The sequence below is a fragment of the Danio aesculapii genome, chromosome 4, assembly GCF_903798145.1.
Source record: "Danio aesculapii chromosome 4, fDanAes4.1, whole genome shotgun sequence".
Lineage (NCBI taxonomy): Eukaryota > Metazoa > Chordata > Actinopteri > Cypriniformes > Danionidae > Danio > Danio aesculapii.
Genome location: NC_079438.1, coordinates 19,164,865 through 19,192,853, shown reverse-complemented (window position 1 = coordinate 19,192,853; position 27,989 = coordinate 19,164,865). Strand labels below are relative to the sequence as shown.

The following is a 27,989-nucleotide window of genomic DNA, read 5'->3' as shown; positions in this document are numbered from 1 at the left end:
TACTTTAGCTGTGTGTTTATCTGAAAATAACCTTTGAAAGTTCATCAGCTGATCAGAATCAAGCATTTAACAAACTCATAGTATCATGTATTATAATGTATTTTGAGTAGTTTGTGGATGAACAACAGTGTGTGAATGAATGTTTAGGTTAAAAGTTCTTTTTTCTTCAATCTCAGAATCTTGAGAGTAAAATGATCAGATTTCTGAAGAATGAACTGGAGAAATTTAAGAAAATCTTACAAGAAGAAAACAGACAAGAGTTTGTAAAGGACTTTAAAGAGAACAGAAACAGAATCACAGAAGCAGCTCTTGATCTCACACTCTTCTTCCTGAGAGAGATGAAGCAAGATCAAGCTGCTGATACTCTTGTAGGTAAGAGACTCATGGGTAGACCTACACAAAATCTGCAGACCTTTACAGAGTTTTAGCCCATCATTAAGTTTATTTATTCACAGTGTAAATGTGTGTACATTTATATTCATTCAGTTATTTAATTTCAGTAATATTGTTGACTAATATGAAAATGTTCATGATTTATTTACAGTGCAGTTTGTAAAGTCATATTTTCTGTCCTTTAGTAGATCTGTTATATAAGAGTCTTGTGCTTTCTTTACCAATTAAGTAATTCTGATTTGGATTTGTGTTGTAAACATTAAATATTATTATTAAAGTTAAAAATGTGTTATATTTTATTTCATATATTAAGTTTTAGTTATGATATTCCCTAAATCTTTCCACAGTTATCTGCAGATTGTTTACAAAATTCTCAACAGAAATAGCAAACAATGACTGAAACGTCTAGGGGTGTAACAGCATGGTTGATCCATGATTCGTATGGATCACAATCCATGGTTCGGAAAACACGTGACCCGCGGATTAAATTTCTAACGATCGCTGAGAGACCTATATAAATGATGGTGATTTGCATATGATTATTAATCCTCAAATCGCTGCATTCAAATCTGAAAATGCAAAAATGAAGTTACAAACAGTCAAATAACACAGAAGTACTGGGAGAACAGTTTATAGTTCAGATAAAATCACTGATGTTTATGGTGAAGATTAAAATCACAGTCAAATGCTCAGAAATGAAAGTTGTAGGCAGCAATTACATTATTTAACCATTAGGAGGAGACAACCAGCCGTCACAAACACACCACTGAATAATTCTTCAACAATGATCATCTAGCAATGAAACATGAAGTTTTATGAGTGAAGAACTCAATCATTTATTGACGATGAGCCTAAAATAAATATGGGTTCTGCAGATGATTTCTACATTTAGCGTTAACAGCAACAGTAGGAGTAACAGTGATTTTTTTTCCCAACACTGAATATTTTACTATTGGTTTATTCTGCTGATTATTTATACAAAAGTATACATTTAGGCAGCAATTACATTATTTAACCATTAGGAGGCGACAACCACTCAAACTCTTCAAAAAATCATCTAGCAATAAAACGAAGATTTATGAGTGAATAACTGAATCATTTTTTGATAATGAGACTACAAATAAATATGGGCTGTACAAATGATAATGTTAGAATTCTACTTTTAGCATTATCAGCAACAGTAGCAGTAACAGGGAATTTTTCACAGCACTGAATATTTTACTATTTATTTTTATTCAGCTGATTATTTCTTTATTTTATTGTTAATAATATTACACTTTTTTAGTTCTCTTTGTTAAAACCAAAAGTGTCCTGCAGTGCTGTTTCTGCAATAAATGGAAAGCAAATGACATTCGTCTCCTCTCCTTTTTGGCTGATCCAAAAAATGGTCCAATCTGTGACTAAAAAACCATAATGTGATCTGAACCCTGAGATTTGTAATCCGTTACACCAGTAGGAAATTCTGTCTGGCCCATCTCATGGCCATCTGTCAAGACTGTCACTTACAAATAAGTCAAGACTAAATCTATCTGTTTCTTTGCTCCTGTGTTTAGGCGAGCTGCTCTTCATCAATCAGCTTAAATATAGCCTGAAGAAGAAATATCAAAGTGTGTTTGAAGGAGTTGCTCAGCATGGAGACTCCACACTTCTGAATAACATCTACACAGATCTCTATATCACTCAGGGTGCGAGTGAACAGGTCAACACTGAACATGAGATCAGACAGATTGAAGCTGCTTCCAGACGTCATCAGTCACTAGAGATACAGGTTCAATGCAAACATTTGTTTGAAGCACCTGAACAAGACGAGCAGATCAAAACTGTCCTGACAAAAGGAGTTGCTGGCATCGGGAAATCAGTCTCTGTGCAAAAGTTTGTTCTGGATTGGGCTGAAGGTAAAGAAAATCAAGACATCAGCTTCATATTTCCTCTTCCATTCAGAGAGATGAACTTAAAGGAGAAAGAAAGACAAAGTTTAAAAGACCACATAACTCAGTTTTTCCCAGAGACTAAAGGACTGAACCTTACAAGAAGCACACGATTCAAAGTCCTGTTCATCCTTGATGGATTGGATGAATGTCGTCTTCCTCTGAACTTTGCTGGTAATGAGACGTGTCGTGATGTATCTTCAGCAGTCTCTCTGGATGTTCTCCTGACGAACCTCATCAAGGGAAATCTGCTTCCTTCTGCTCTCATCTGGATCACCAGCAGACCAGCAGCTGCCAGTAAGATTCCTGCTGACTGTATCGACCGGCTGACAGAGATACGAGGATTCAATGATGCCCAAAAGGAGGAGTACTTCAGAAAGAGACTTACAGATCAGAATCAGGCCAGAGAAATTATTGATCACATTAAACAGTCAAAGAGTCTCTTTATTATGTGCCACATCCCAGTCTTCTGCTGGATTTCAGCCACTGTTCTCCAGAATATTTTGAAACTGAAACACAGGGCTAATGCTAAAACAATGCAGGAATCTCCCAAGACTCTGACACAGATGTACACACACTTTTTCCGCTTTCAGATCCAGCAGAGCAGAAGAAAGTATGATGGAGAAAACACACCAGATGTCTTCTGGGATCCAAACCTCATCCTTTCACTGGGGAAACTGGCCTTCCAGCAGCTGGAAAGAAACAATGTGATCTTCTATGAGAGCGATCTGAAAGACTGTGGCATTGACGTCAATAAGGCATCGGTGTACTCAGGCATGTGTACCCAGATCTTTAAGGAGGAGACGGGGATCATTCTTGGTACCATGTACTGCTTTCTTCACTTGAGCATTCAGGAGTTCATTGCAGCCCTTTATCAACATCTGTTTCTAGATGGCAACATGAAGCATGTATTTCTTTTTAAACAGAAAAAGAAAAATACAGGCATGATTGATTTGCTGAAGACTGCAGTGGACAAGGCTCTAGAAAGTGAGAATGGACATCTGGACCTTTACCTTCGCTTCCTTCTCGGTCTGTCACTCCAGTCCAATCGACAACTATTACGAGGCCTGTTGACACAGCAGGATGACAGAGACCAGAGCAAAGAGGAAATAATTGCATACATCAAGCAGAAACTTGAAGGAAATCTGTCTCCAGAGAGATCCATCAATCTGTTCTACTGTCTGAATGAACTGAATGATCAAACTCTGCTGAAAGAGATTCAGTCTCACCTCAGTAGAGGAAGTCTGTCATCTGCTCGCCTTTCACATGCCCAGTGGTCTGCTCTGGTCTTTGTGTTGTTGACCTCAGAGGAGGAGCTGGAGGAGTTTGAGCTTCAAAAATTCCAGAGATCAGACGAGTGTCTCATCAGACTATCAACAGTCATCAAATCCTCCAAAAGAGCTCTGTAAGTCAAAGTCCTTTCTTTCTCACTTGTTCATGATTTATCAGGGGTCGTCAACTACTTTGGTATGACGCAACTCAGCACCATGCTGGGAAATACCCTTGCACTCTCTCATTCACACACACACTCATATGCTATGTTGTGGAAAAAAGATTCTGGTCTGCAAAATATTGTATAAAGTTTCTAAGTCAAAGTCTTCAAAAAATGACAAAGTCTGAGATCTCTGAAATCTTTAGACAAAGCAGTTTATTGTTACAGCATCAGTAACAACAGAGACAGGTCGTTGATGAGTATAGGCTAGCACACAGTTTAAATACACGTCTTTGTCTTAATACTCCACCCAAATTTACACATTACACACCTCCCTTAGCTTCTCCACTAATAGGATCTCAAATCTCTCAGGTGTCCACCACCAATAGAATCTCAGGGTCTTTCAGGGGTCTTACCCATGTCCAGTTAAGGTCTTTCCTTCCTGTTTCAAACGTGATGACTCAGCCAAAGGGACAATATATCTTGTTTGCTTTCCACCGAGCTGTCAATTGTAAGTTCAGCTGAAGTTCATGGGTACTCAAATTTTTTGGAAGTCATTACAAATGAGTGTTGGTGCATGAGCAGGTGTGCCTTATCATGAGTTACAGAACAGAACGCAGGTGGCCTTGCTTCCATAAATCTACCCTCATTGTGACATTAATGCTACTCTTTTAATTTCTCTTCTCATCTCTGACTGCATTTACACAGAGTGACTTTTTTTAAAGCACACATACCTGATAATAATGCCACAGGTATGGGTAATAATACAATAGATTAATAATAATAATACTGAAATCACTCAAATAAGCATATAAATGAGAGTAATACATTCATCAGAAATTCATCAAGACACAATGAATTCCCCAACAACTACAGCCAAAGCAAAGCACTCAGAGGAACCCCTCGTGAACACAGGAAGAAAAACCAAACTCTACATAGAAATGCCAATCAGCCAGGACTCAAACCAGCAGCCTATCTGTTATGAGGCGATAGTGCTAACCACTAAGCCACCCCTCCTTTTCTTTCATCTGAGAAAAAATAAATATGCAGATATTCACCAAGTTTAAGTTGACAAAAGCGCTTTAATGGTCAAATATGTGTCAAAACGTGGTGTTTAGTGATTATTCATATTTACCCTAATTTATGTAATAAACAAACGAGTTGAGAATCAAAAGACACATGAAAGAGAAACCATTAAAGAGACAGCACGCAATATTCCTGCTGCCGCCTGTTTTTATCATTAATCAAACAACAAGAGTAAAAAATCCCTCACTGCTTTTGACTGAAGGACTTTGTAGCTAAAGTGTTCCCCTTCGGATGGGGAACTTCAATGCTATTGGTGGATTTTTAATCCACTTATGGGGATTTTGTTGAGAGAGCCAATTGTCTGAAAGAGTATGTAAACGGGCCAATGAAGTGCCAAATGAATTGGCAGCATTAGCTTGCGCACATGATGCTTGTTGCAATCAATTTAGCATAAAAGCACAGCGAAAGCAAGATGAGGCATCCTTTTAGCTTTAGAGACTTCTACAGCCTTCTGAGAGAGTCGATGAGGGTTCCTCCTGCTGATAGCCAGCGATTTCAAGTGAACGAGAGTGGTCTCCTGGTCCAGAGTGTGTTCACGCGGCAGCAGACCGTTGAACTGGGCTTCTCCCTTGCCTGGCGTTCTTTGGGTCCGGTCCTCCAGAGCGGTGCGTATAAAGTTGCAAATTTTCTAAAAAACCAACACAGTCGTGTGCAGCATGTCATTTTCAGGATGGCACTCCGACCGTGCGTTTCTGGATGCGGTGGCTTCCTGTCCCCGGATGATGGGTACGAGCACTGTGTTGCATGTCTGGGGGTCCAGCATGTTAATGCGGTGCTCGCGGGCAGTTCATGTCCTCATTGCTATGCCATGTCTGTTGCGCAGTTACAAAAGGGCGAACCACCCCAGCTATCCCCTGCACTGCAGCGGGCACTCGGGTAGGTCTGAGGGTACCAGTGGTAGATTATCCGTCACCTCCGGGCCCACGGACCTCCCCTCCAAGCGCTCCATCCAAGCTTTGAGCGGGTAAGCAGTCCGTCTAACCAGATGGTAGCCATTACGTTCGATAAACACCGTGGACCAGACATCCACTGCTGCATCGGAGGGTGGGCTTTCATTGTCTGATGAGGATCCAGTCCCACTCACCCCATCGGGGCAGGTGAGCGCTGTCAAAATTGATCCTGAAATGGACATGTCAGCCGTGCTTTCCCGGGCTGCTTCGGTCATGGGGTTGGAGATGGTTTATTCCCCAGCTCCGCGGTCAGACCGACTAGATGGGTGCTATGTAGAGGACAAGAGGTCCAAGCCTTCGAAGCCTCTCGTCCCCTTTTTCCCGGAGGTGCACAGTAGGCTCACGCAGTCCTGGAGGGCACTTTTTTCTTCCCGTGCTACGTGTCCCTCCGCCCTCACCCGAAGAGCAGCCAGGGGGTATGAGGCGATTCCACAGGTCGAGCGCGCCATTGCGGTCAATCTTTGTCCGCGTTGTGCCTTTTCTTGTCGGGGTCAGCCTCGTCTCCCGTCCAAAGCCTGTAGGTTATATGCCTCCCTCAAGCCAGAGCTTACAAGGCTGCGGGCCAGGCTGATTCCGCCTTGCACGCTATGGCCACCTACCAGCACTACCAAGCCCTGCTGCATGAGGGTGGGTCCGACTCAAGCTTGCTTTATGAGCTCCGCACCGCAACCGACAATGCTCTTCAGACCACTAAGTTTGCTGCGTGTGCGTTGAGGAGGACGATGTCCACATTAGGGGTCCAGGAGCGCCACCTCTGGCTAAACCTGGCTAATATGCGCAAAGTCAACAAAGTCCGCTTTCTTGATTTCCCCCATATCCCAGGCTGGCCTGTTTGGCGACACCGTCGATGAATTCACCCAGGAATTCAAGGCGGTGAGAGAGCAGTCTGATGTGATGGGTAATGTCATCTATCGGCAGGACCGTAAGCCATCCACATCTGCTGCTCCTCGCCGAGGGCGCCTGCCTATGAGTGCTGCCCTGCCCCCGCCTGCGCCTACAGGGAAGCGGCCGCATCGAGCACCTTGGAAGCAGGCAACCCCCCTGCCCAGGGCGCCGATAAGTCCTTTAAACAGACCGCGTAGCGTCCCTGAGACAGGTCATCAGGAGAAGAGGGAATTTGCTCTTTCCCCCTTGGAGGGCCGGGCCCCATTTCCAACGGCACTTTTCACTGCCACGCAAACATCAATGAAAGAGCACTTTTCCACTTCCCTGGATGTGACAGCCTGAACTCGCCAGTCTGGGATGCTATGCCTTCCAGCTCGCAGGTTCTGTGCATTTCGCCAGTGGCTCACAGGGGTTGGGAGGACGGTGTCCTTTCTCCCACCCCTCGAGCCCCCCCTCAGGAGCTTGTGTGCAAGGTGAGAGTGAATCTCTCGCCTCCAGCTCTTTCGTGGGACCCTCGCGCTTCCCGGATCACCACACCCGCTAGGCGTTGCCCCACTGCTGGTACGTCAGTGATTGTAGCGATGAGCCCATTAGCGAGAGCTTTGCCTGCCTGGTTAGCGCTGCCCAGCCCTTGGCGGTGGCTCATACGCACAATCAGACTCGGCTACACAATTCAATTCACAAAACGACCCCCCAAGTTCATGGGTGTGTATTACACCAGGATCAGTGTCTTGTCTGACCTGTATTGCAAGAGGAGATTGCTGTCCTCCTGGCGAAGGATGCAACCGAACCGGTCCCCCAAGCCGAGATGGCAGGTTTTACAGCTTGTACTTTATTGTGCCCAAAAAGAGCGGTGGGTCACGGCCAATCCTAGATCTGCGTGTTTTGAACCACTGTCTGCACAAGCTGCCGTTCAGAATGCTCACGCAGAATCGCATCCTCCGGTGCGTTCGTCCTCAGGATTGGTTTGTATCAATAGACCTGAAGGACATGTATTTCCATGTCTCCATTCTTCCATGCCACCGCCAGTTTCTGCAGTTTGCGTTCGAAGTTCGAGCTTGGCAATACAAAGTCCTCCCTTCGGGCTCTCTCTGTCTCTGCGGGTCTTCACCAAGCTCGTGGAGTGTGCCCCTTCGGCTCGCGGGCATCCGCATACTCCATTATTTCGACGACTGGCTGATTTTAGACCACTCTCGGGAGCAATTGATTATGCACAGAGACAAGGTGCTCCAGCACCTCCACCTGTTGGTGCTTCAGGTCAACCGAGAAAAGAGCAAACTGGAGCTGGACTCGGTCACCGTGACAGCGCGCCTCTCTGGAGAGCGTGCTCAGCTAATGCTGAACTGTCTGAGAGAGTTCGACAGCAAAATAATGGTCCCACTGAAATTATTTCAGAGGCTCATGGGACATATGGCATCCGCAGCCGCTGTCGCCACTCGGATTACTCCATATGAACGTGCCGTGCCCTCAGCCCTTCGTTCCTACAGGCCGGAGTGCCTCTAGGACAGGCGTCCAGTCTCGTTGTTGTTTCAACAGATGCTTCCAGCACGGTCTGGGGGGCTGTGTGTTGCGGGCATGCAGCTGCAGGCCTGTGGAAAGGAACCCAGTTGCATTGGCATATTAATCACCTTGGGTTGTTGGCAGTGTTCCTCGCTCTCCACCGTTTTTTCCCAGTGCTGGAGCCAGCCTGACCAGCACGGCAGTGGTGGCGTATATCAACCACATGGGGGTATTCACTCTCGCCGCATGTCTCAGCTCGCCTGCCGTCCGCTCCTCTGGAGTCATACGTGGCTGAAATCACTGTGCGCCATTCACATTTCAGGCAAGCTCAACCATGCAACCGGGCTCTCTCTGCATGGATGCACTAGCCCGCAGCTACTGTGCAAGGTCAGGGAGGATGAGGAGCAGGTCTTGCTAGTTGCGCCCCTCTGGCCCAACCAGACCTGGATGTCAGAGCTCCCCCTCTTCGCAACGGCCCTCCCCTGGCAGATCCCTTTGAGAGAGCACCTACTCTCTCAGGGACAGGGCACCATCTGGCACCCTCGCCCTGATCATTGGAACCTCCATGTGTGGTCCTTAAGATGCGAGGAAGACTTGGGTAACTTACCAACTGCGGTGGTTAATACCATCACTAAGGATAGAGCCCCCTCCACAAGGTGCGCCTACGCCCTGAAGTGGAGTCTATACACTGAATGGTGCGTCTCTCGCAGAAAATACCCTAAAATTGCCAGATCAGCGTTCTGCTTTCTTTCCTCCAAGAGAAGCTGGAGAGCAGGCTGTCGCCCTCCACACTCAAGGTTACGTGGCTGTCATCTCCGCTCATCATGACGCGGTGGCTGGCAGCACCATGGGAAGGCATAACCTCATCATCTGGTTCCTCAGAAGCGTAGGGCAAATTAATCCACCCCTCCCCCCTCTCATGCCCTCTTGGGATCTCGCCCTCGTTTTCACGAGACTGCGTACAGATCCCTTCAAACCACTCGACTCAATATCTTTAAGATTTCTGTCTATGAAGGCAGCCCTTCTGGTCGCGTTGGCATCGATTAAGAGGGTCGGTGACCTAGAGGCATTTTTCAGTCAGTGACTCGTGTTTGGCATTCGAGCCGGCCTATTCTCACGTTGTCCTGAGACCCTGCCCGGGATATGTGCCCAAGGTTCCTACCACACTGTTTAAAGACCAGGTAGTGAGCCTGCAAGTGCTGCCGCTGGAAAAGGCAGACCCAGCCCTTTCATTACTTTGTCCAGTTCACGCTTTGCGAATTCATCTGGACCGCATTCAGAGCTTTAGATCATCTGAGCAGCTCTTCTTCTGTTATTGTGGTCGGCAGCAGGGAAGTGCCGGATCAAAACAGAGGTTGGCCCACTGGATAGTGGATGCCATCTCCCTCGCTTACCAGAGCCAGGGCGAGCCGTGTCCCCCAGGGCGCATGCACGCGGCGCCTCTCTAACAGACATCTGTAGAGCTGCAGGCTGGTCGACACCTAATACATTTGCAAGGTTTTACAATCTGCGAGTGGAGCCGGTTTCCTCAAGGGTATTAGGTAACCCTTGGTGATTGAGGAAACAACTGGGTTAAGGTGTTGAAACACGCTTGCTGTGCCATTCTCCCTAACACGGAAATACATGCGGTTATTCACTCTGTCAGTAAAGTTCACCGCTTAGGTGAGCCCTGCAGATTCCTCTGAGGCCCCCAGCACTGACTCAGCGGAGGAGTCACTCGCTGACCCATTACGTTGTAGGTCTGCCCTCTGGTCAGCCCGTGTTTTGGGTATAGGTGCCCGCTATGCGTGATCTCCACTAGACGATCCCATATGCTTATTCAGCCACGGTGCAGTCCCCCCTCACAGGCGGACCCGTGTCTTCCCTCTCCGCTAACCATCTTATTATATGCGTACTCCCCCTTCTCAGGGCATATATTCTGCCATCATATCTTCCCATTTGGGTAGCAGGTGGCCTCCGCAGTGTCCTCCCCTTCAGGACTTCACGCTTTCCCAACGTACTGTCGTATTAAATTCCTAGAAATTATCTAGATGCTTGCGGCTCCCAAAAAAATTTCTAAATCTGTAAACCTTCTTTGAAGTGGGATAAGTAAGGGCCAGGTATCATGTTGGAAGACCGCGCCTCCCTATGATGCAGGTGTGCTCACGCTATGCCTGGCTATCCTCTCATCGGAGCAGAAGGTAAGGTGCAGTCATTATGCCATTTTCCAGACATTTTCCCATACATAGATTATAAATCCACTAATAGCATTTCTGTTCCCCTCCTCAGGGAATGAGGGTTACTTTAGTAACCAGAGAGTTTTTCTTACAGTGAAGATGCTTAAAGCACAGTTTGTTTCAGATTTTTATTAAATTGTCTTTATTTCCCTTTGCAGTGAGTAAAATAACTGTGTATATATACAGTTGAAGTCAAAATTATTAACCCTCCTGAATTATTAGTGACTCTTTCCCCCCAATTTCTGTTTAATGGAAAGAAATGTTTTTTCAACACATTTGTAAACATAATAGTTTTAATAACTCATTTCTAATAATTAATAATTTTATCTTTCCCTTGATGACAGCACATAATATTTTATTAGATGTTTTTCAAAATACAAGCATTTAGATTCAAAGTGCGATTCATATGCTTAATTAGAGTAATTGGGCAAGTCATTTTATAACAGTAGTATCTTCTGCAGACAATCAAAAATATATATATAGCTGAAAGGGGCTAATAATATTGACCTTAAAATAGGTTTCAAAATATTTAAACCTGCTTTTACTCTAGCCAAAACAAAACAAATAAAACTTTCTCTAGAAGAAAGAATATTAGAGGAAATACTGTTTAAATTCCTTGCTCTGTTAAACATAATTTGGGAAATATTTATTTTAAAAATACAAGTTCACAGGAGGGCGAATAATTTTGACTTCAACTGATCGTTTTGAATAATCGTGATTACAATTGACCAATGATAATCGTTGACCAAAATACATAGACCAAAAATAATTGTGATTATGATTTTTCCCAAAATCGAGCAGCCCTACTTCACTGTATAATAAAAATAACATAATTTACATTAAACATTTGGACCTTAACAATAGAATATAACAAACAAAAACAAAACAATAATAAAGTAAAAATAAATCTGTTAAAATTTTCCGCCACAGCAAAATGAACCACCAACTTATCCAGCATATGTTTTTACACAGTGGATGCCCTTCTAGCCGCAGCCCATTTCTGGGAAACACTCATTCACACTCATAAACCACGGACAATTTGGCCTATTCAATTCACCTGTGCCGCATGTCTTTGGATTGTGAGGGTAACCGGAGCACCCGGAGGAAACCCACGTGAACGCAAGGAGAACATGCAAACTCAAACTTACAGAAACGCCAACTGACCCAGCCTAGACTCGACCCAGTCACCTTCTTGCTGTAAGACGACAGCACTACCTACTGCCCCACTGCGTCGCCCATCATTATTGTTTTGATATTCAAAACATTTTTAAAAAATCATTGCATGGTCTTGCAATGATGGTTGTTTAATAAGGAGTTGGGCTATTTACTTTTAGAAATAAATTCTATTCAAAGCTAAAATCATAAGACATACTCACTAAATAGTGAAATTATAGTCATTTCAGTCATGTGTGCTTCAATCTTTGTCCTCTACACAGGCTACAGGGCTGCAATCTCACTGTTCGGTCCTGTGAGAGTTTATCTTCAGTTCTACAATCCTCAAACTGTGCCCTGAGAGAGCTGGACCTGAGTAACAATGACCTGCAGGATTCAGGAGTGAAGCTTCTCTCTGATGGACTGAAGAGTTCAAACTGTAATCTGGAGATACTGAGGTAAATGTTTTTTTTTTGCCCTCAACAATGGCAACAAAACAATGGCTACATATTTATATATATGGTTTTTTATAGTTGAAAATGTTAACCTAGGTGATACTAAACCCTGGATAATATGAATGCTGGTTTATCTGTTATCATGTTTCACACTGCTCCTACTGTACCGTGAGCAGATTATTCATTTACAGGTGATTCACACTGTACTTTCCTAAACCCTGGGTTGACATTCTTAATTGCAAATTTGTGGTGTCACAGTTGCTGATTAGAGGAACAGCTGGCAGTCTTACTGTTTAATCACACAGAATGCAGGAATTTAAAATGTATAGCATAAAGCACAATGACATGCAGACGCAGCCTCTGAGTACCTGTAAACAGAAACTTTCAACACTCGCCCTGCCTCCGAGTTCCCCAGCGGGAGGGGAACTTCAATGCTATGTGGAAACTTTCACTATTAGAATTTTATCAGAAACCAATTATCTGAAAGAGTAATAAAAAACAGGCCAATGAAATGCCAATGAGTTGGTGGCGTCAGCATAAACAGCTGGCAGCAATCACAATCATTTGTGTATAAAGATGCCAGCCATGCATCGCAGAGACACCTTTTCGCAGAGCCTCATGCTACTGACATGTCTTTGGTTCCTCCAAACCTCCTTCGAGAAAGTGAGAGAGAGAGATTGAACGAGAAAGCTGCCAGTGTTTGACAGGCTGTTTCTCCCGATTCCAGCGTGTGTGACACGCAGTGTATAATAATTATGGCCATATGGCTATTCAATTTTATAAAGAGCAATTTCTCCTTTCTCCGGTTGTGAAAGCCCGAACACTGCCAGTATGGGACACTATGCCTTACAGCTTGCAGGATTGGTGCTCTTCACCACAGGCTCTTAGAGTGCCAGAGGACGGGCTCCTTTCTCTTGCACGCCCAGCCGCCCTGCGGGCTCTTGGGACGAAGTTAAGATTAACCTCTATTTTCCGCTCTTACTCGGGATGCGTGCCTCCCAGGGTGAGCTCTCCCATCCCGTTCTGCCCCACCGCTGGTGCGTCAGTGATTGCGCCAATGATGTCACTCACGTGGGCTCTGCCTGCCTGGTTAGTGCTGCCCAGCCCCTCGCGATGGCTCACTAGAACTATCAGACTCGTTCATGCAATTCAGTTTGCTAACCTTTCCCCCAAATTGCACATTGTAAAATGTAGTACACGGAGATCAGTCCTGTGTCAAAGAATGAAATTGCGCTGGTCCCTCCAGTGGAGATGAGGTATGAGCCTTTTAGTCTGTACTTTATTGTACCCTATACGTGCGGTGGGTTATGACCAATCCTAGTTCTACGTGTTTTGACCCACTGCCTTACAAGCAGCTGCTCAGAATGCTCATGCAGAAGCTCATCCCCCGGTGCTTCTGTCCTCAGGATTGGTCTGCAGTGATAGACCTGAAGGACACGTATGTTCATGTCTCCATTTTCCCACACCACCAGCAGCTTCTGCGGTTTGCATGCAAGGGTCGAGCATGGTAGTACAAAGTCCTCTCTTCCAGGCTCTCCCTGTCTCCGAGGGTTTTTACCAAGCTCACGGAGGATGCCCTAATACCCCTTCAGCTCGCTGGCATCATTATACTCTATTATCTCGATGACTGGCTTTTATAGCTCACCTGCGGAAACTATTGGTTATGCACAGGGACTGAGTGCTCGACCTGTTGAAGTTTTGGGTCAACCAAGAAAAGAGCATGCTTGCCTCTGTGAAGAGCATCTCTTTCTTGGGTTGGAGCTGGACTCAATCACCATGATGGCATGCCTCCCCCGAGAGCGCGTCGAGCTGATGTTAACCTGTCTAATATTATTTCCGAGACTCCTGGGACATATTGCTTCCACAGATGCTGTCACACCACATGGGTTGCACCATATGAGACAACTTCAGCATTGGCTTCATGATCAGGTCCCCGGATGCACATGGCACGCATGCACACACTGGGTGACTGTCACTCCACTGTGTCACCATGCCCTCGGCCTCTAGACAGACACTGCGTTTCTACAGGCCCGTGTGCCTCTAGAACAAGTGTCCAGGCATGTCATTGTTCCAATCGATGCTTCCAGTACACGCTCGTAGTATCTCGTGCTGTGCAGTTTTTTTATCGGAGCTAGAGGGGAAACACGTGCTGGTCAGGACAGACAGCATGGTGACAATGGCAAATGTCAACTGCATGGGGGTATCCACTCTTGCCGATGTCTCCGCTTGCTTGCCGTCTGCTCCTCTGGAGTTGTACGCGGCGGAAATTGCTTCATGCCATTTTTATTCCCGGCAACTCAACTGTGCAGCCGATGCACTCTCACGGTAGTTTATGCCAGGGAGAATGGAGGCTTCACCCCTGGCTGTCCAGCAGTTATGGGTGCGTTTTGGGTGCACTGGACACAGTTGGCCCTGGTGTGTGCGTAAATACACATTTTCCCCAGTGAGCCTACTCGCACAGATACTGTTTGATGTCATGGAGGACAAGGAGCAGGTCTGTTTATTGCCCCTCTCTGGCGCAACTGGACCTGTATTTCAACTCTCTCCTCATGACGGCCCATCCTGGGCATATCCCTTTAAAGGAGCACTTTCTTCTCTGGGACAGGCATCTGTGCCCAGATCTCTGGAAGCTCATATGTGGTCCATAAATGGAGTGCAGAGGACTTAGGTGACCTACCGGTTTGGTGGTTAACACATTCATTTAGGCTAGAGCACCCTCTACAAGGCATGCCTATGCCCTGAAGTGAAGTCTCTTCGCCGTGTGGTGTACTTCTCTCCGAGAGGGACGCTGAACATGCCAGATTAGTGTGATGCTATCCTCCTTCAGCTTGGAGCTAAGACTGTCCCCTCCGCACCGAGGGGTTGGCATTGCAATCAGTCCCGCTCTAAAGATGCGAGGATGACGGCACACTGGGAAAGCACCGCTTCATCATCAAGTTCCCTTAGGCACAAGACGCCCCCTCTCTTACCCACTTGTAGATCTCTCTTAGGCAAAGTCTGCTCCTGCATCCACTCTACTCAGTATCTTTAAGGGTTCTGTCCAGGTAGATAGCTCTGCTGGTTGTGTTGGCATCAGTCAAGAGGGTTGGGTATCTGGAGGCATTTTCGGTCAGCAATTTGGGCCGCCCCACTCATGTTTTCCTGAGACCCTGGCCCACCTAGGGCTCCCACAGAGGAAGCAGACCCAGCCCTTTCATCACTGTGTCCTGTTCGTGCTCGCGCTCTGCGTATTTATGTGGACCACACTTAGATCCTCTGAGGAGCTTTTTAAGTGAGCTGTGTCCCCCGGGAGTGAGAGCTCACTCCACTAGGAGCGGCGCTTCTTCTTGAGCATTAACATGCGGCTCTTCTCTAACAGATATCTGTAGAGCTGCGGGCTGGGTGACACTTAACACATTTGCGAGATTTTATAATCTTTGAGTGGAGTCGATTTCTTCACATGTGCTGGTACACTCTGGTAAATGAGGAAGTTTGGTATGGTGTTTTAAGATGCTTGCTGTGCCTTTCTCTCTAACACAAAGATAAGTGGGCTTTTTTCACTCTGTTCAGTTGAGTTCCCTATCTGGTGAACCCAACAGAGTTCCTCCAAGGCTCCCAGCACTTGCCTCCACAGCTATCCTCCCTATCAGGACTGCACAAGTTCCCAAAGTACAGTCATATTTTAAAATTCCTAGAAACTTAATTAGGTGCATTTTTTACAATTCCTAAAATATATAAATAAGCCTTTAAACAATTCACAGGTCAGTAAGTTAAGTTAGGGCCAGGGGGCACCTTGAAGGGCTTGCTCTGGTGATTTTTTTTTTCAATTCACCTTTATTTGTATAGCGCTTATACAATGTAGATTGTGTCAAAGCAGTTTCACATAAAAGGTCATAGTAAATAGGAACAGTGTAGTTCAGTTTGTAGTGTTTAAGTTCAGTTTAGCTCAGTTCAGTGTGGTTTAATAATCACTACTGAGAGTCCAAATACTGAAGAGCAAATCCAACGATGCGCAGCTCTATAGATCCCGAACCATGCAAGCTAGTGGCGACAGTGGAGAGGGAAAAAACTTCACTAAATGGCGAAAGTGAAGAAAAAAAACCTTAAGAGAAAGAAGGCTCAGTTGGGCATGACCATTTTAATTTCTCCGCTGGCCAAACATCTTGTGCAGAGCTGCAGTCTCAGTGGCAGAGGCTGGAAGCTGGCCTCAGCGAAGACTCGTTTGTCTCTGGAGCGTCACAGAATCAGTCTCATGTTCTCCACTCCTCCATGACCACCACAGTAGCTGCTCAGGATATGGCCTGGTCCAGGATATGGAAACCTTGGGATCATCTCGTCGTTGGTCTTGGATTGAATCAGTGACTCTACATAGTCTGAGGGCCTCGGGAAGAGTATCCCCAGGTGGAAATGGAGAATAAAGAAAATAATAAGCGTAGCTGCTGTTAATAGTGTATATAAACAAGATGCAGAACCTGTGTGGAAGCCCACTAAGTGGTGCACTGAGTGTATGCTTTACTAAACAGATAGGTCTTTAATGTTGTTTTGAATTGGAAGAGTGTGTCTGAGCCTTGGACGTTATCAGGAAGGCTATTCCAGAGTTTAGGAGCTATAAATGAGAAGGCTCGACCTCCTTTACTCGACTTTGCTATTCTAGGTACTACCAGAAGCCCTGAGTTTTGAGATCTTAAAGAGCGAGTTGTATTGTAGCGAGACAGAAGATAGGTTAGATAAACAGGAGCTAGATTATTTAAAGCTTTATATGTAAGAAGCAATTTTAAATTCAATACGAAACTTAACAGGCAGCCAGTGTAAGACCTGGTCTAGACCTGGTAAGAACTCAGGCAGCTGCATTTTGTACTAATTGAAGTTTGTTAATAGAGGATGCTGGGCAGCCAGCAAACAGTGCATTACAGTAGTCCGGCCTAGAAGTCATAAAAGCATGGACTAGCTTTTCTGCATCTGAGATGGATAGCATACTTCGTAACTTAGCGATATTTCTCAGATGAAAGAAAGCAGTTTTTGTGACATGGGATATATGATTTTTAAAAGTTAAATTACTGTCTAATATGACACCCAGATCTTTTATAGTAGAGCTAACGCTAACTTTGTATCCCTCTAATTGATGATGGTGCGCTCACGCTCTGAGTCTGGCAAATCTCTCACCAGTGATGCGGTAAGGTTCAATCGCTGTGGTGCTTTAAATACATTTCCCCATAGTGGAAGTTTCCACATAGCGTTAAAGTTCCCCTCCCACTGGGGAACGAAACGGTTACTACGTAACCCCAATTAAACGAGGGGGGAACATAAATGCTGTGTGTGGTTGCGCCTTAGCTGACAGCTGTAGTTCGGCTCTTCAGCTAAAAAAAGGTGTCTCTGCGATGCACTGCTGGCATCTTTATACACAAATGATTGTGATTGCTGACAGCTGTGTATGCTGACGCTGCCAATTCATTGGCATTTCATAGGCCCGTTTTATTACTCTTTGGGGCTTCTGACGAAATCCCCATAGTGGAAGTTTCAACATAGCATTTTCGTTCCCTGGGGGTTAACCGTTTCGTTCTTCTTGGTCTATTGCATTGGAGCTGACCCTGATGAGTGGTGCAGTGTGTCAAAGTTCTTTTAACTTGACAGCATCTAAAAATTCTGTGATCATGTGCACGGTGCTTCAAAAGATGTGAGACGTAATAGTAACATAATCATTTACATTTAGTCATTTAGCAGACGCTTTTATCCAAAGCGACTTACAAATGAGGACAAGGAAGCAATTTACACAACTATAAGAGCAGCAGTGAATAAGTGCTATAGACAAGTTTCAGGTGTGTAAAGTCTTAGAAGCAAAGCATTAGTAATGTTGTTTTTTTTTTGAGAGAGAGAGAGTACAGTTAGGGGTATAGCCAGAGAGGCAGTTACAGATTAGGAAGGAAAGTGAAGACTAAATAGTTGAGTTTTTAGTCTTTCTTGAGGACAGCAAGTGACTCTGCCTTTCTGATGCAGTTAGGGAGTTCATTCCACCAACTGGGCAGATTGAATGCGAGAGTTCGGTAAAGTGATTTCTTCCCTCTTAGGGATGGAACCACAAGGCGACGTTCATTCACAGAACGCAAGTTTCTGGAGGGCACATAAATCTGCAGAAGTGAGAGCAGATATAAAGGAGCAAAGCCAGAGGTTGCTTTGTAAGCAAACATCAGAGCTTTGAATTTGATGGGAGCAGCAACTGGCAGCCAGTGCAAACGGGTGAGTAGCGAAGTGACATGTGCTCCTTTGGGCTCATCAAAGACCACTCGTGCTGCTGCGTTCTGAAGCAGCTGAAGAGGTTTGATAGAATTAGCTGGAAGCCCGGCTAGTAGAGAGTTGCAATAATCCAGTTTGGAGAGAACAAGAGCTTGAACAATAAGTTGAGCTGCATGTTCAGATATGAAGGGTCGGACCTTTCTGATGTTATAGAGTGCGAATCTGCAAGATCGAGCAGTTCTAGAAATGTGGTCAGAAAAGTTTAGTTGGTCATCAATCGTTACTCCAAGGCTTTTTACCATTTTGGATGCAGTAATGGTTGCCCCATCCATCTGGATTGAAAAGTTATGGTGTAGAGTTGGATTGGCAGAAACTTCAAGCATTTCCGTTTTCGCAAGGTTAAGCTGAAGATGATGATCTTTCATCCAGTGTGAAATGTCTGACAGGCAGGCTGAGATGCGAGCTGGAACCGAGGGATCATCAGGGTGAAAAGAGAGGTGTAGCTGGGTATCATCAGCATAGCAGTGGTAGGAAAATCCATGTTTTTGACTGTTTCTAAAGATGTCGCGTAGATGGAGAAGAGAAGTGGCCCAAGAACAGAGCCCTGAGGTACCCCCGGGTTTAGATGCTGTAGGTTGGACACCTCTTCCCTCCAAGACACCCTGAATGACCTGTCAAAGAGGTAAGATCTGAACCATTGAATAACAGTGCCTGCAACGCCCAGTGACTCAAGCGTAGATAGCAGGATCTGGTGGTTTACAGTGTCAAAAGCAGCTGATAAATCCAGCAAGATGAGGACAGATGATTTAGAGTCTGCTTTAGCCAGTCTGAGATCCTCCACGACCGAGAGCAGGGCAGTCTCAGTTGAGTGGCCTTTCTTAAAGCCAGATTGCTTGTTGTCCATGAGGTTGTTTTGAGTAAGAAAGTCCAGGACTTGATTGAACACTACTTTCTCCAAAATCTTGGCCATGAATGGAAGCAGGGATACCAGTTGGTAGTTTTCAAGTAGCGTTTGATCCAGGTTGGGTTTCTTTAGCAGTGGGGTTACCCTAGCCTGCTTAAATGATGTAGGGAATAAACCAGAGTCAAGAGATGTGTTAATTATGTGAGTCAGTGTTGGTATGACTGCAGGAAAAATGGCTTGCAAGAGATGAGAGGGAATGGGATCAAGCGGACAGGTGGTTGCATGGCTAGATAGCACAAGATTGGACACCTCAGACTCAGAGAGCTGGGAAAAAGAGGTGAGTGTGTGTGGTGTTGGTGGTGTATCTTGCGTGTTTGTTGTAGGTGTAGCAAATTGAGCACTGATTTTTGCAGTTTTGGTGCAAAAGAATGTAGCAAAGTCATCAGTTGTGAGTGTGGAGGATGCAGGTGGAGGAGGAGGACAGAGGAGGGAGGAAAATGTTTTCTAAAGTAAGCGAGGATTGGTGGCACTGTTGATTTTCTGACAGAAGTATGTCTGCTTTGCAGAAGTAACCTCAGCCGAGAAAGAGGACAGAAGAGTTTGGTATGTTATGAGCTGTTCAGGATTCTCTCTGCAGCCCGAAGTTTTGAGCGAGCATAACATAACATAATCAATTGTAATCCACTACATGAGCCCTCATGTTGTCAATCTTTAGCAACGTCTCATGAGAAAACAAAGACAGAAGTACAAATGAATGAAAACAGGAGTAAAGTTTGTCATACAATCATCTCCTTATCACTTCAGTTTACATGATGTTATTTTCTTATGCGCTTTATACATTATCTTAAGACTTACTTCTGAGGTAAAATGTGGTTTATTCCTCACAGCAGATCTTCCAGAAATCATGAAAGGTAGATGAAACTGGAGACTTGATGATTTGTTTATCAGGAATGATTAAGGGCTTTAGATGCTCAGGTGATGATTATCGTAACAACATCTTCACTATATGATCTCGTTACAGATAATGAGCACAGACAGGAAAGAGAGAACATTTGTTCATAAAGAGAGAACATCTGTTTCCCATTTGAAGTGCTTCATTTAAGATGCTGTCGAGCTTTCTGCAGAAATGTTCTCTGTCTCTGAGACAAGTATTTATTATTTAGATGTGTTTCAGAAAGTTGTTCATGATGTTTGAGATGGCAAAGACCACTTCCTGTTTATTTATTTTTTATTTTATTTTACAAAAGCACAAAATATTGTAAGTATGATCAAATAAAGGTACTGACTTTAAAGTTATATGCAATGTCTTATGAACAATGTCTTTGCTCTGTACAGTTATAGAGATGATGTTGAGTCCTTGCTGAGTGTGTGAGTGTGTTTGCTTGATCAATAAGGAGAGCTAATCAGGATGTGTGTGTTCATCACTGCTGTTGACATGAGCAGAAACAGCAGTCAGCATCTTCACAACACAAAGAGATGTGTGATTGTCCAACTGTGTGATGTGGACTATTGCTGTGTTTGTAGATTGTCTGGCTGTATGGTGACAGAGGAAGGCTGTGGTTTTCTGTGTTCAGCTCTGACTTCAAACCCCTCACACCTGAGAGAGCTGGATCTGAGCTACAATCATCCAGGAGATTCAGGAGTCAAGCTGCTCTCTGAACAACTGGAGGATCCAAACTACACACTGGACAAACTCAAGTATGTGGAGCATCACTGGCCTTGTGCTTTTACACTGAATGGCTTAAAAACACACTAAGCTTTACTGTGAGGGTTATGGGGTAGAACATACAGGAGATACAACTTGTGTGAATTAATAATATGAAATAAGGTTAAGGGAAGTGTAACATTTTTAAATTGGTTTTCATTAATCACAATTGTTTAATTATTATTATAATTGTAAAAGAAATCGTAAATTTGGCCAACTATAAAACAAAAGCTCTAATGGCAATTTGTTTTATACAACATAGACTACATCTAGCCTTGAGTAAAGTAATTATAAACAGTTTATTATTATTACACTGAACTTACTTATTCTTAACCATTTTTTTGTAATAATTTTAAAGCTTTATTTTGAAAACAGAAACTCTGTAGCCTACTTCACTCCTCTTCTAGTCTCCAGATATTAATCCAAACCTGTTAAAATATTTCAGTGCACTGGGGCAGTTCTCACATTAACCGTGATATTATATCTCATATTAACACTGTACAGTTTCAGCATTTCAGCAGTGAAACTTCTTCCTTACATTTCTGCTGAAAAAACTGTACAATATCAGGTCAGCACTGTGTGTGTGAGGCTTTTAAGCAGGTATTGTGCCACCTTTTGATGTTCTTTGTAGTGTTTATTTGACCAGTGCTTCCCAAAGTGAGTGAAAAGTGACCAGAAGTTCCTAAACTCAAGCTGCACTTTTCCTGAAATCCTGGCTTTCTTAATTCTACTTGTGCAATACTCCTCTGATCTGCACGTCATCATCCATCTTCAATAAACATCCTGGATTTGCAGAATTCACTGTCTCTAGTCCTATTGTGTGGTGAAAGCCGTGTTTTACTGCTGTGCATTCATTATAAACCTTTGTAAATTAAAAAAGGCAGCTTCTGTCAGTGGAGCAGGATCTGAGTTGATCCTATTATTTTTTTAAAATGAGAGTAGTTTCACCTTAGTAATAATCTGTTTTGGCATTACATGAGACTAGACAGAGGCTATGAAATGAAATGCTGTTAGATTTTTATATATTTTTTTTAGTTTTCAGCCAAACTGAAGAGGTCTTTTACAAAAAGAAGTGATTTATCAAATTTAAAAACAAAAGATGTGTACACCTCCCTTTACATTATTCATATTGAATGACTTGCTTTTCATTAGGGGTGTCAAAATTAATTGTTTCTTTGATGCACTGCAATGTAGGCTCAGTAATATATCATAACCAGTTATTACGCACTGACGTCATTTATCTTATGTGCACAGTATGTTGCAGTAAAATACTATGATGAAGAAGGCTAGGGCGAGTAAAGAAATGCTTTTTAACTACTTTAAAAGCAGATAATTGTGCTTAATTCACTGCTTGTGAGTTTGCTGGGACAGTCTTTCACTGACACTGAAGAAGGTGCAGCACACAAGACGCTAGGGAGAAAACGAAAGCTATCAGATTAATATTCAGATCAGTTTGTATACTACAAATGCTCATGTTGTCTTCTGAGAGTGTATTTGAGTTTTGTTAAAAACATCTATCATATATCTGACTGCTTGTATCAAAGGACAGAATTGTATTAGAAGTAATATACATACATGTATTTATAGATTTTAGTCAAATTTTCTGGTGGTGTGATGAAAAATATATAATTGTGTATGAAAAGCATCGTCAATGCATCGAGATACCAAATTGAACGAAATCGATGGCATTATAATTGTAACTGAAGTGAACCGTGAGACCAGTGTAGGTTTACACCCCCACTCTTCATAGACATTACTGCTCCATTTAAACACAAGTCATTATTATAGGGGTGATGTCTTGAGCATCTGATTTTACCTCAGTGCTTGTGTGCTTTCATTTTCTCCATCTCACTCGCAGTGAGTTCAGAGTGTTTTAATAAGTAAAACTGGCCTCATAGTAAAACACTCATGTTGTTTTACTGCAGTTATTAATGCACTGATATCATCTATTGTTAATCAGCCAATCACAATTCAGCATTCAGCACACACTCCACATGTCTTATTGTACTGAATCTGCATAATGACTGATGTGTGTGTGTGTGTGTGTGCGTGTGTATGTGTGTGTGTGTGTTATAAGCTGATGTTTGATCACAATCATTCTGTGTGTGTGTGTGTGTGTGTGTGTGTGTGTGCGCGCGTGCGTGCATATGTGTGTGTGTGTGTGTGTGTTTACTGACTGAAGAACCATCTGTATGTGTGTGTGTGTGTGTGTGTGTGTGTGTGTGTGTGTGTGTGTGCGTGTGTGTGTATTATAAGCTGATGTTTGTTTACTGACTGAAGGATAATCTGTGTGTGTTTACAGTCTGGATCATGGAGGAGAGACAAGGATTACAGCAGGACCACGCAAATGTAGGACTACACACACACACAGACACTCACTCTCACACACAGACACACACACTCTCACATGCTCACTCTCTCTCTCTCTCACACACACACACACTCTCTCACACACACACTCTCACATGCTCAGTCTCTCTCACACACACACACTCTCACACACACACACGCACACACACAGACACACTCACACTCACACACACACACACACTCTCACATGCTCACTCTCTCTCACACACACACACACTCTCTTTCACACACACTCACTCTCGCTCACACACACACACACACACACACACACACACAGCTGTGGTTATACACACACTCCCTCTCTCTTTCACGCACACACACACACACAGACACTCACTCTTACACACACACACACAGCTGTGGTTATACACACACTCCCTCTCTCTTTCACGCACACACACACAGACACTCACTCTCACACTCACACAGCTGTAGTTGTAAATGTGTGTGTTCTTGTGTTCAGATGTCTGTTTCCTCACACTGGATCCAAACACAGCACACACTCGTCTCATTCTGTCTGAGGAGAACAGAGAGGTGAAGAGTGTGGAAGAGGATCAGCCGTATCCTGATCATCCAGACAGATTTGATTATTGTCCTCAGGTGTTGTGCAGAGAGAGTGTGTGTGGACGCTGTTACTGGGAGATTGACTGGAGTGGAGATCATGTGTGGATATCAGTGTCATATAAGAGCATCAGGAGGAAGGGACGAGGTGATGAGTGTGTGTTTGGACGTAATGCTCAGTCCTGGAGTTTGCTCTGCTCTTCCTCCAGTTTCACATTCAGACACAATAACACAGAGACTCGTCTCCCAGTGAAGCGGCTCAGCAGGAGAATAGGAGTGTTTGTGGATCACAGTGCAGGAACTCTGATCTTCTACAACATCTATAGAGACACAATGAGCCTCATCCACTCAGTCCAGACCACATTCACTGAGCCGCTCTGGCCTGGGTTTAGGCTTTATTATCCTGGATCATCAGTAAAACTGAGCTGAAGACTGACGAGAGATTTACCCACAATCCTCTGCAGGAGCAGTCAGTGTGTGTGTGTGTGTGTGAGTGAGAGAGAGACTGTGTGTGTGAGAGAGAGAGTGTGTTTGTGTGTGTGTGTGTGTGAGAGAGAGAGAGAGAGAGAGAGAGAGTGTGTGTGTGTGTGTGTGTGTGTGAGAGAGAGAGAGAGTGTGTGTGTGTGTGTGTGTGTGTGAGAGAGAGAGAGAGAGAGTGTGTTTTGGCATGTCCTAAAATCAAATTAAACAACTGACACTGATGTTTATGGCTTTTTAAATACTTCAAACCACATATAAAAACTTTCATTGAAACAGTTGAAAAAATGACTTCAAGCGTAAATAACGGTGTGAATCTAGCACACTGCGTAAGAGCATCAAAAACTCTTTCCTTTTGTATACAAAATGGACAAAGTGAATCAACTTCTTGATCAATCACAGAAACAAAAGCGTTCACCGCAATAGCACCATGTACCAACCTCCATTGTAAATCTCCAATTCGCTTAGACAATGGTGACTTATAAAATCCTCTCCATTCAGGTTTTTCACACTCTTTTAACTCAAGTACTTTACGCCAAGGTGGATCAACTTTTTTATCTAAAACATTCTTATTAAAAACCTTAACACTAATTTTATAACCATTTTTCCCGGAACTGACATCTGAACCCAGCACTTTCAAATGATTCACTTCTAAAAGGAACCCTCCACAATTCTCCATTTTCAGGAAATGAATCAGTCTGATCTGGATTAATAATACCCAGTCAATAGTCCAATAACAATTTCAACTCTCTTTCGTCCAGTGTTGTTTTCCACCTTTCAAGAGCTCTGGTGACCAAACGAATCGATCTCATCCCCAGTTTCTCAGTCAACGTGCTCACATCTGTGAAATTAGCAGCAGTTGCATTCAAAACTTGTCCAATTGTTGACAAACCGGAGTTAATAAGATTCTCTTCCATCACAGCATAGTCTATTTCACTGGGCCAGGCCAGACGAGAGCCTAAAATTAAAGGCTCCTGCAACAACCAGTGTAAAGAAGTTACAGTTCTTTCTCTTGGAACCTTGAACAGAGTCCACACTTTAAAAATATTTTGGTAAAAAACAGGAAACCTTGACAGATTCAATTTCAGAGGGTCTAGCCAGAATACGGCTTTGTCCAACTTGAGTGCTCTCAAGATAGAGAAGGAGACTTTCTTCCAGTTCGAATCCTCTGAACCATTTAAGAGTCTTTGTACGAATTGGATTCTGAATGCAGCAGTTCTACTTTGTAGATGCACCAGTCCAAGCCCTCCTTCTTCTTTGGGAAGGTATAATACACTTTTGGAAATCCAGAAGAAATCCACTAAACATGACTGTATTTTTGATCAAACTACTATTGGAGGATCTATACAGCTTAAGCGATGCCAGAGGGTAGAGGCAACTAAATTATTAATAACTAAAAGTCGTCCTTTATGTCACATCTTTGGAAGCAAAAAATTCCACTTATCAAGTCGACCTTTCACCTTTTCAATGACACCTTCAGAGTTTTTCTTAATTTCATTTTCATTGCCTAAAAAGATTCCCAAATATTGAAAACTTCCTCTTTTCCACTTCAGCCCAGCTGGTAAGGTGGGTTCACCTTGCAGCCAACTATTGACAACTATTTAACAATTTGAGCTTCACTTTTTTGCCAGTTTACCTTTGCTGAGGAAATATTTCTCAAATCTTCTAATATTTGTAACATCACATTCACATCTTTTTGGTTACTAATCAGTACCACCACATCGTCAGCATAAGCTGATAATTGAACAGCTTCAGTGCAATTTGAAATCAGTAAACCTGACATGTCAGCTCTTAATTTATTTAAAAGAGGTTCTATTGCTAATGTATATAGCGTTCCTGATAATGCACACCCCTGTCTGACACCCCTTAACACTTTAAAAGGAGAGCATAAGTCACCATTTATCTTTAAAATACTCTCAACGTCACAATACAGAGCTTTAATCATTGATATAAAATCAGAGCTAAAACCGAAAGCAGACAAAACCTTCCATAAATAATTATGATCAACACTATCAAATGCTTTCTCTTTGATCGTTCCAAACTAAGCCAAAATCCAAAGAAATATAACGATTATCTAAAATATCTCTTATAAAAGAGATATTATCAGTGATCCTTCGGCCTGGAACACAGTATGTTTGATCTGAATGAATAATTAAACCTAAAACTTCTCTTAATCTATTCGCCAAAACTTTTGATAATATTTTATAATCATTGCATAGAAGACTTACAGGCCTCCAGTTTTTAATCTCACTTAAATCTCCTTTTTTAGGGAGTGAAGTGATAACAGCTCTGCTCCAACTTTTGGGTAACTGCCCCTCAGATAAACTATGATTGAGTACATCTAGCAAATTTGAACCTACCTCTGACCAGAATGTCTTGTAAAACTCAACTGAGAGACCATCAATACCAGGTGTTTTCCCATTTTCCATACTCCTAAAAGCCTTCTCTACTTCCTCCATAGTCAGTGCCTCACTTGAAACTTGAATTCCTCTGAAACCTGGGGCAAATTGTCAAAAAAAACACTGTTCATGAGAGGGGTATTTGACAATTCGTTTTTATCTTTACTAACATCAAGCACTTTTTCTATTCCATCGGCTTGTATTTCTGTCAGTATCATTTCATCGTGTTGTTCTCCCTCAACTGAAGCCGCAGCACAAGCTGTGCTCATCTCCCCGGCAACCGCAACTTTACTCTGCGAAACGCCGGCACTCGTATTGGCGGCAGACTTATCTCTTTTCTCATTTTGGGGCACTTTTTTAGGACAATCGCGAATAAGATGTCCGTTTTCCCCGCATCCAAAACACTTCGTTGAGTTTGTTGTGACATAAATCACGTAATTAAATCCTTCGTGACTAAAATTTAAAGTTAGATCCAAATCTTCTGTGTTATCTTTAAGGATCATACACACGAATCGTCTGAAAGACACCACATGTTTCAGGAGGGAGGATTTACTCCCGATCGGGATCATTTTAACTGTCGAATCTAGCTTTCCATAACGTGATAACATATCTGCTAAAACCTCATGTTTTATAAACGGAGGCACATTTGAAAGTGTGACATGTTTAGATGGAGTAGAAAGGGGGAGGACCTGAGTGAATATCACGTTTATTTCAACCCCCGTCTCAACTAGTTTATTTGCCAAATCGATCGTTTTAACAAAAATTACAACTGCGCTGTTCATTCGTGAGGCGGACAAAATGTTTTCACGTCCAATTAACATGCCTACAGCCAAACTACACTCCTCATCTCCCACTGTTGAGTCAATTTTGACCGCATGTTTTCCAGTTAAATGGCTAAAAATCTCTGCCATTCTCTCAATTTAAACACTGGGAGCTAAAAAGCCCCCAGCGCTCTCACTATCTTACAACTGATTATATTAAATACTTAATCTAAAGAAGAAAGAAACAAAGAAAAGGAAAAGAAAAACAAACAATCACTCGTACCTGCTCTCGTACACATGCTGCACTCAGCCCTCCATTCACACACATGCGCAAACAGAGAGAGAGAGAGAGAGTGAGAGAGAGTGTGTGTGTGAGAGAAGCGGGTGTCATTTGTGTCTATAACATCTGATGATCTGCATGAAGCACAAAAAATGTCCTAAACTGTGTTTCCAAAGCTGAAAGTAATGAATTCAAGGCTTCTTGTTAGCATGAGACATTATAACTGATGATTATTAAAGAGTAATATTCTGTTTTTAACACTTTCTTTCATGATCACATAACACATTTCACATGTCCGTGCTGACTAACATTACATTTGCACCTG

General features: G+C 43.3%; 2 protein-coding genes across 2 annotated transcripts in view; one reads left to right on the top strand and one right to left on the bottom strand.

Moving 5' to 3' along the window:
• Nucleotides 1–27,989, bottom strand: part of LOC130222054 (oocyte zinc finger protein XlCOF6-like) — a 129,694-nt gene that overhangs the window by 20,146 nt on the left and 81,559 nt on the right. The window contains exon 4 of the mRNA XM_056454679.1: nt 18,851–18,857. Within this exon, the coding sequence (XP_056310654.1) occupies nt 18,851–18,857 (7 nt within the window). The remainder of the gene's footprint in view (nt 1–18,850; nt 18,858–27,989) is intronic.
• Nucleotides 179–24,209, top strand: LOC130222225 (NLR family CARD domain-containing protein 3-like). Its single transcript, XM_056454859.1, has 6 exons — nt 179–372; nt 1,947–3,726; nt 11,827–12,000; nt 20,636–20,809; nt 23,119–23,165; nt 23,650–24,209. The coding sequence occupies exons 1-6, from the start codon at nt 192–194 to the stop codon at nt 24,174–24,176; spliced, it is 2,883 nt and encodes a 960-aa protein (XP_056310834.1). The 5' UTR covers nt 179–191; the 3' UTR covers nt 24,177–24,209.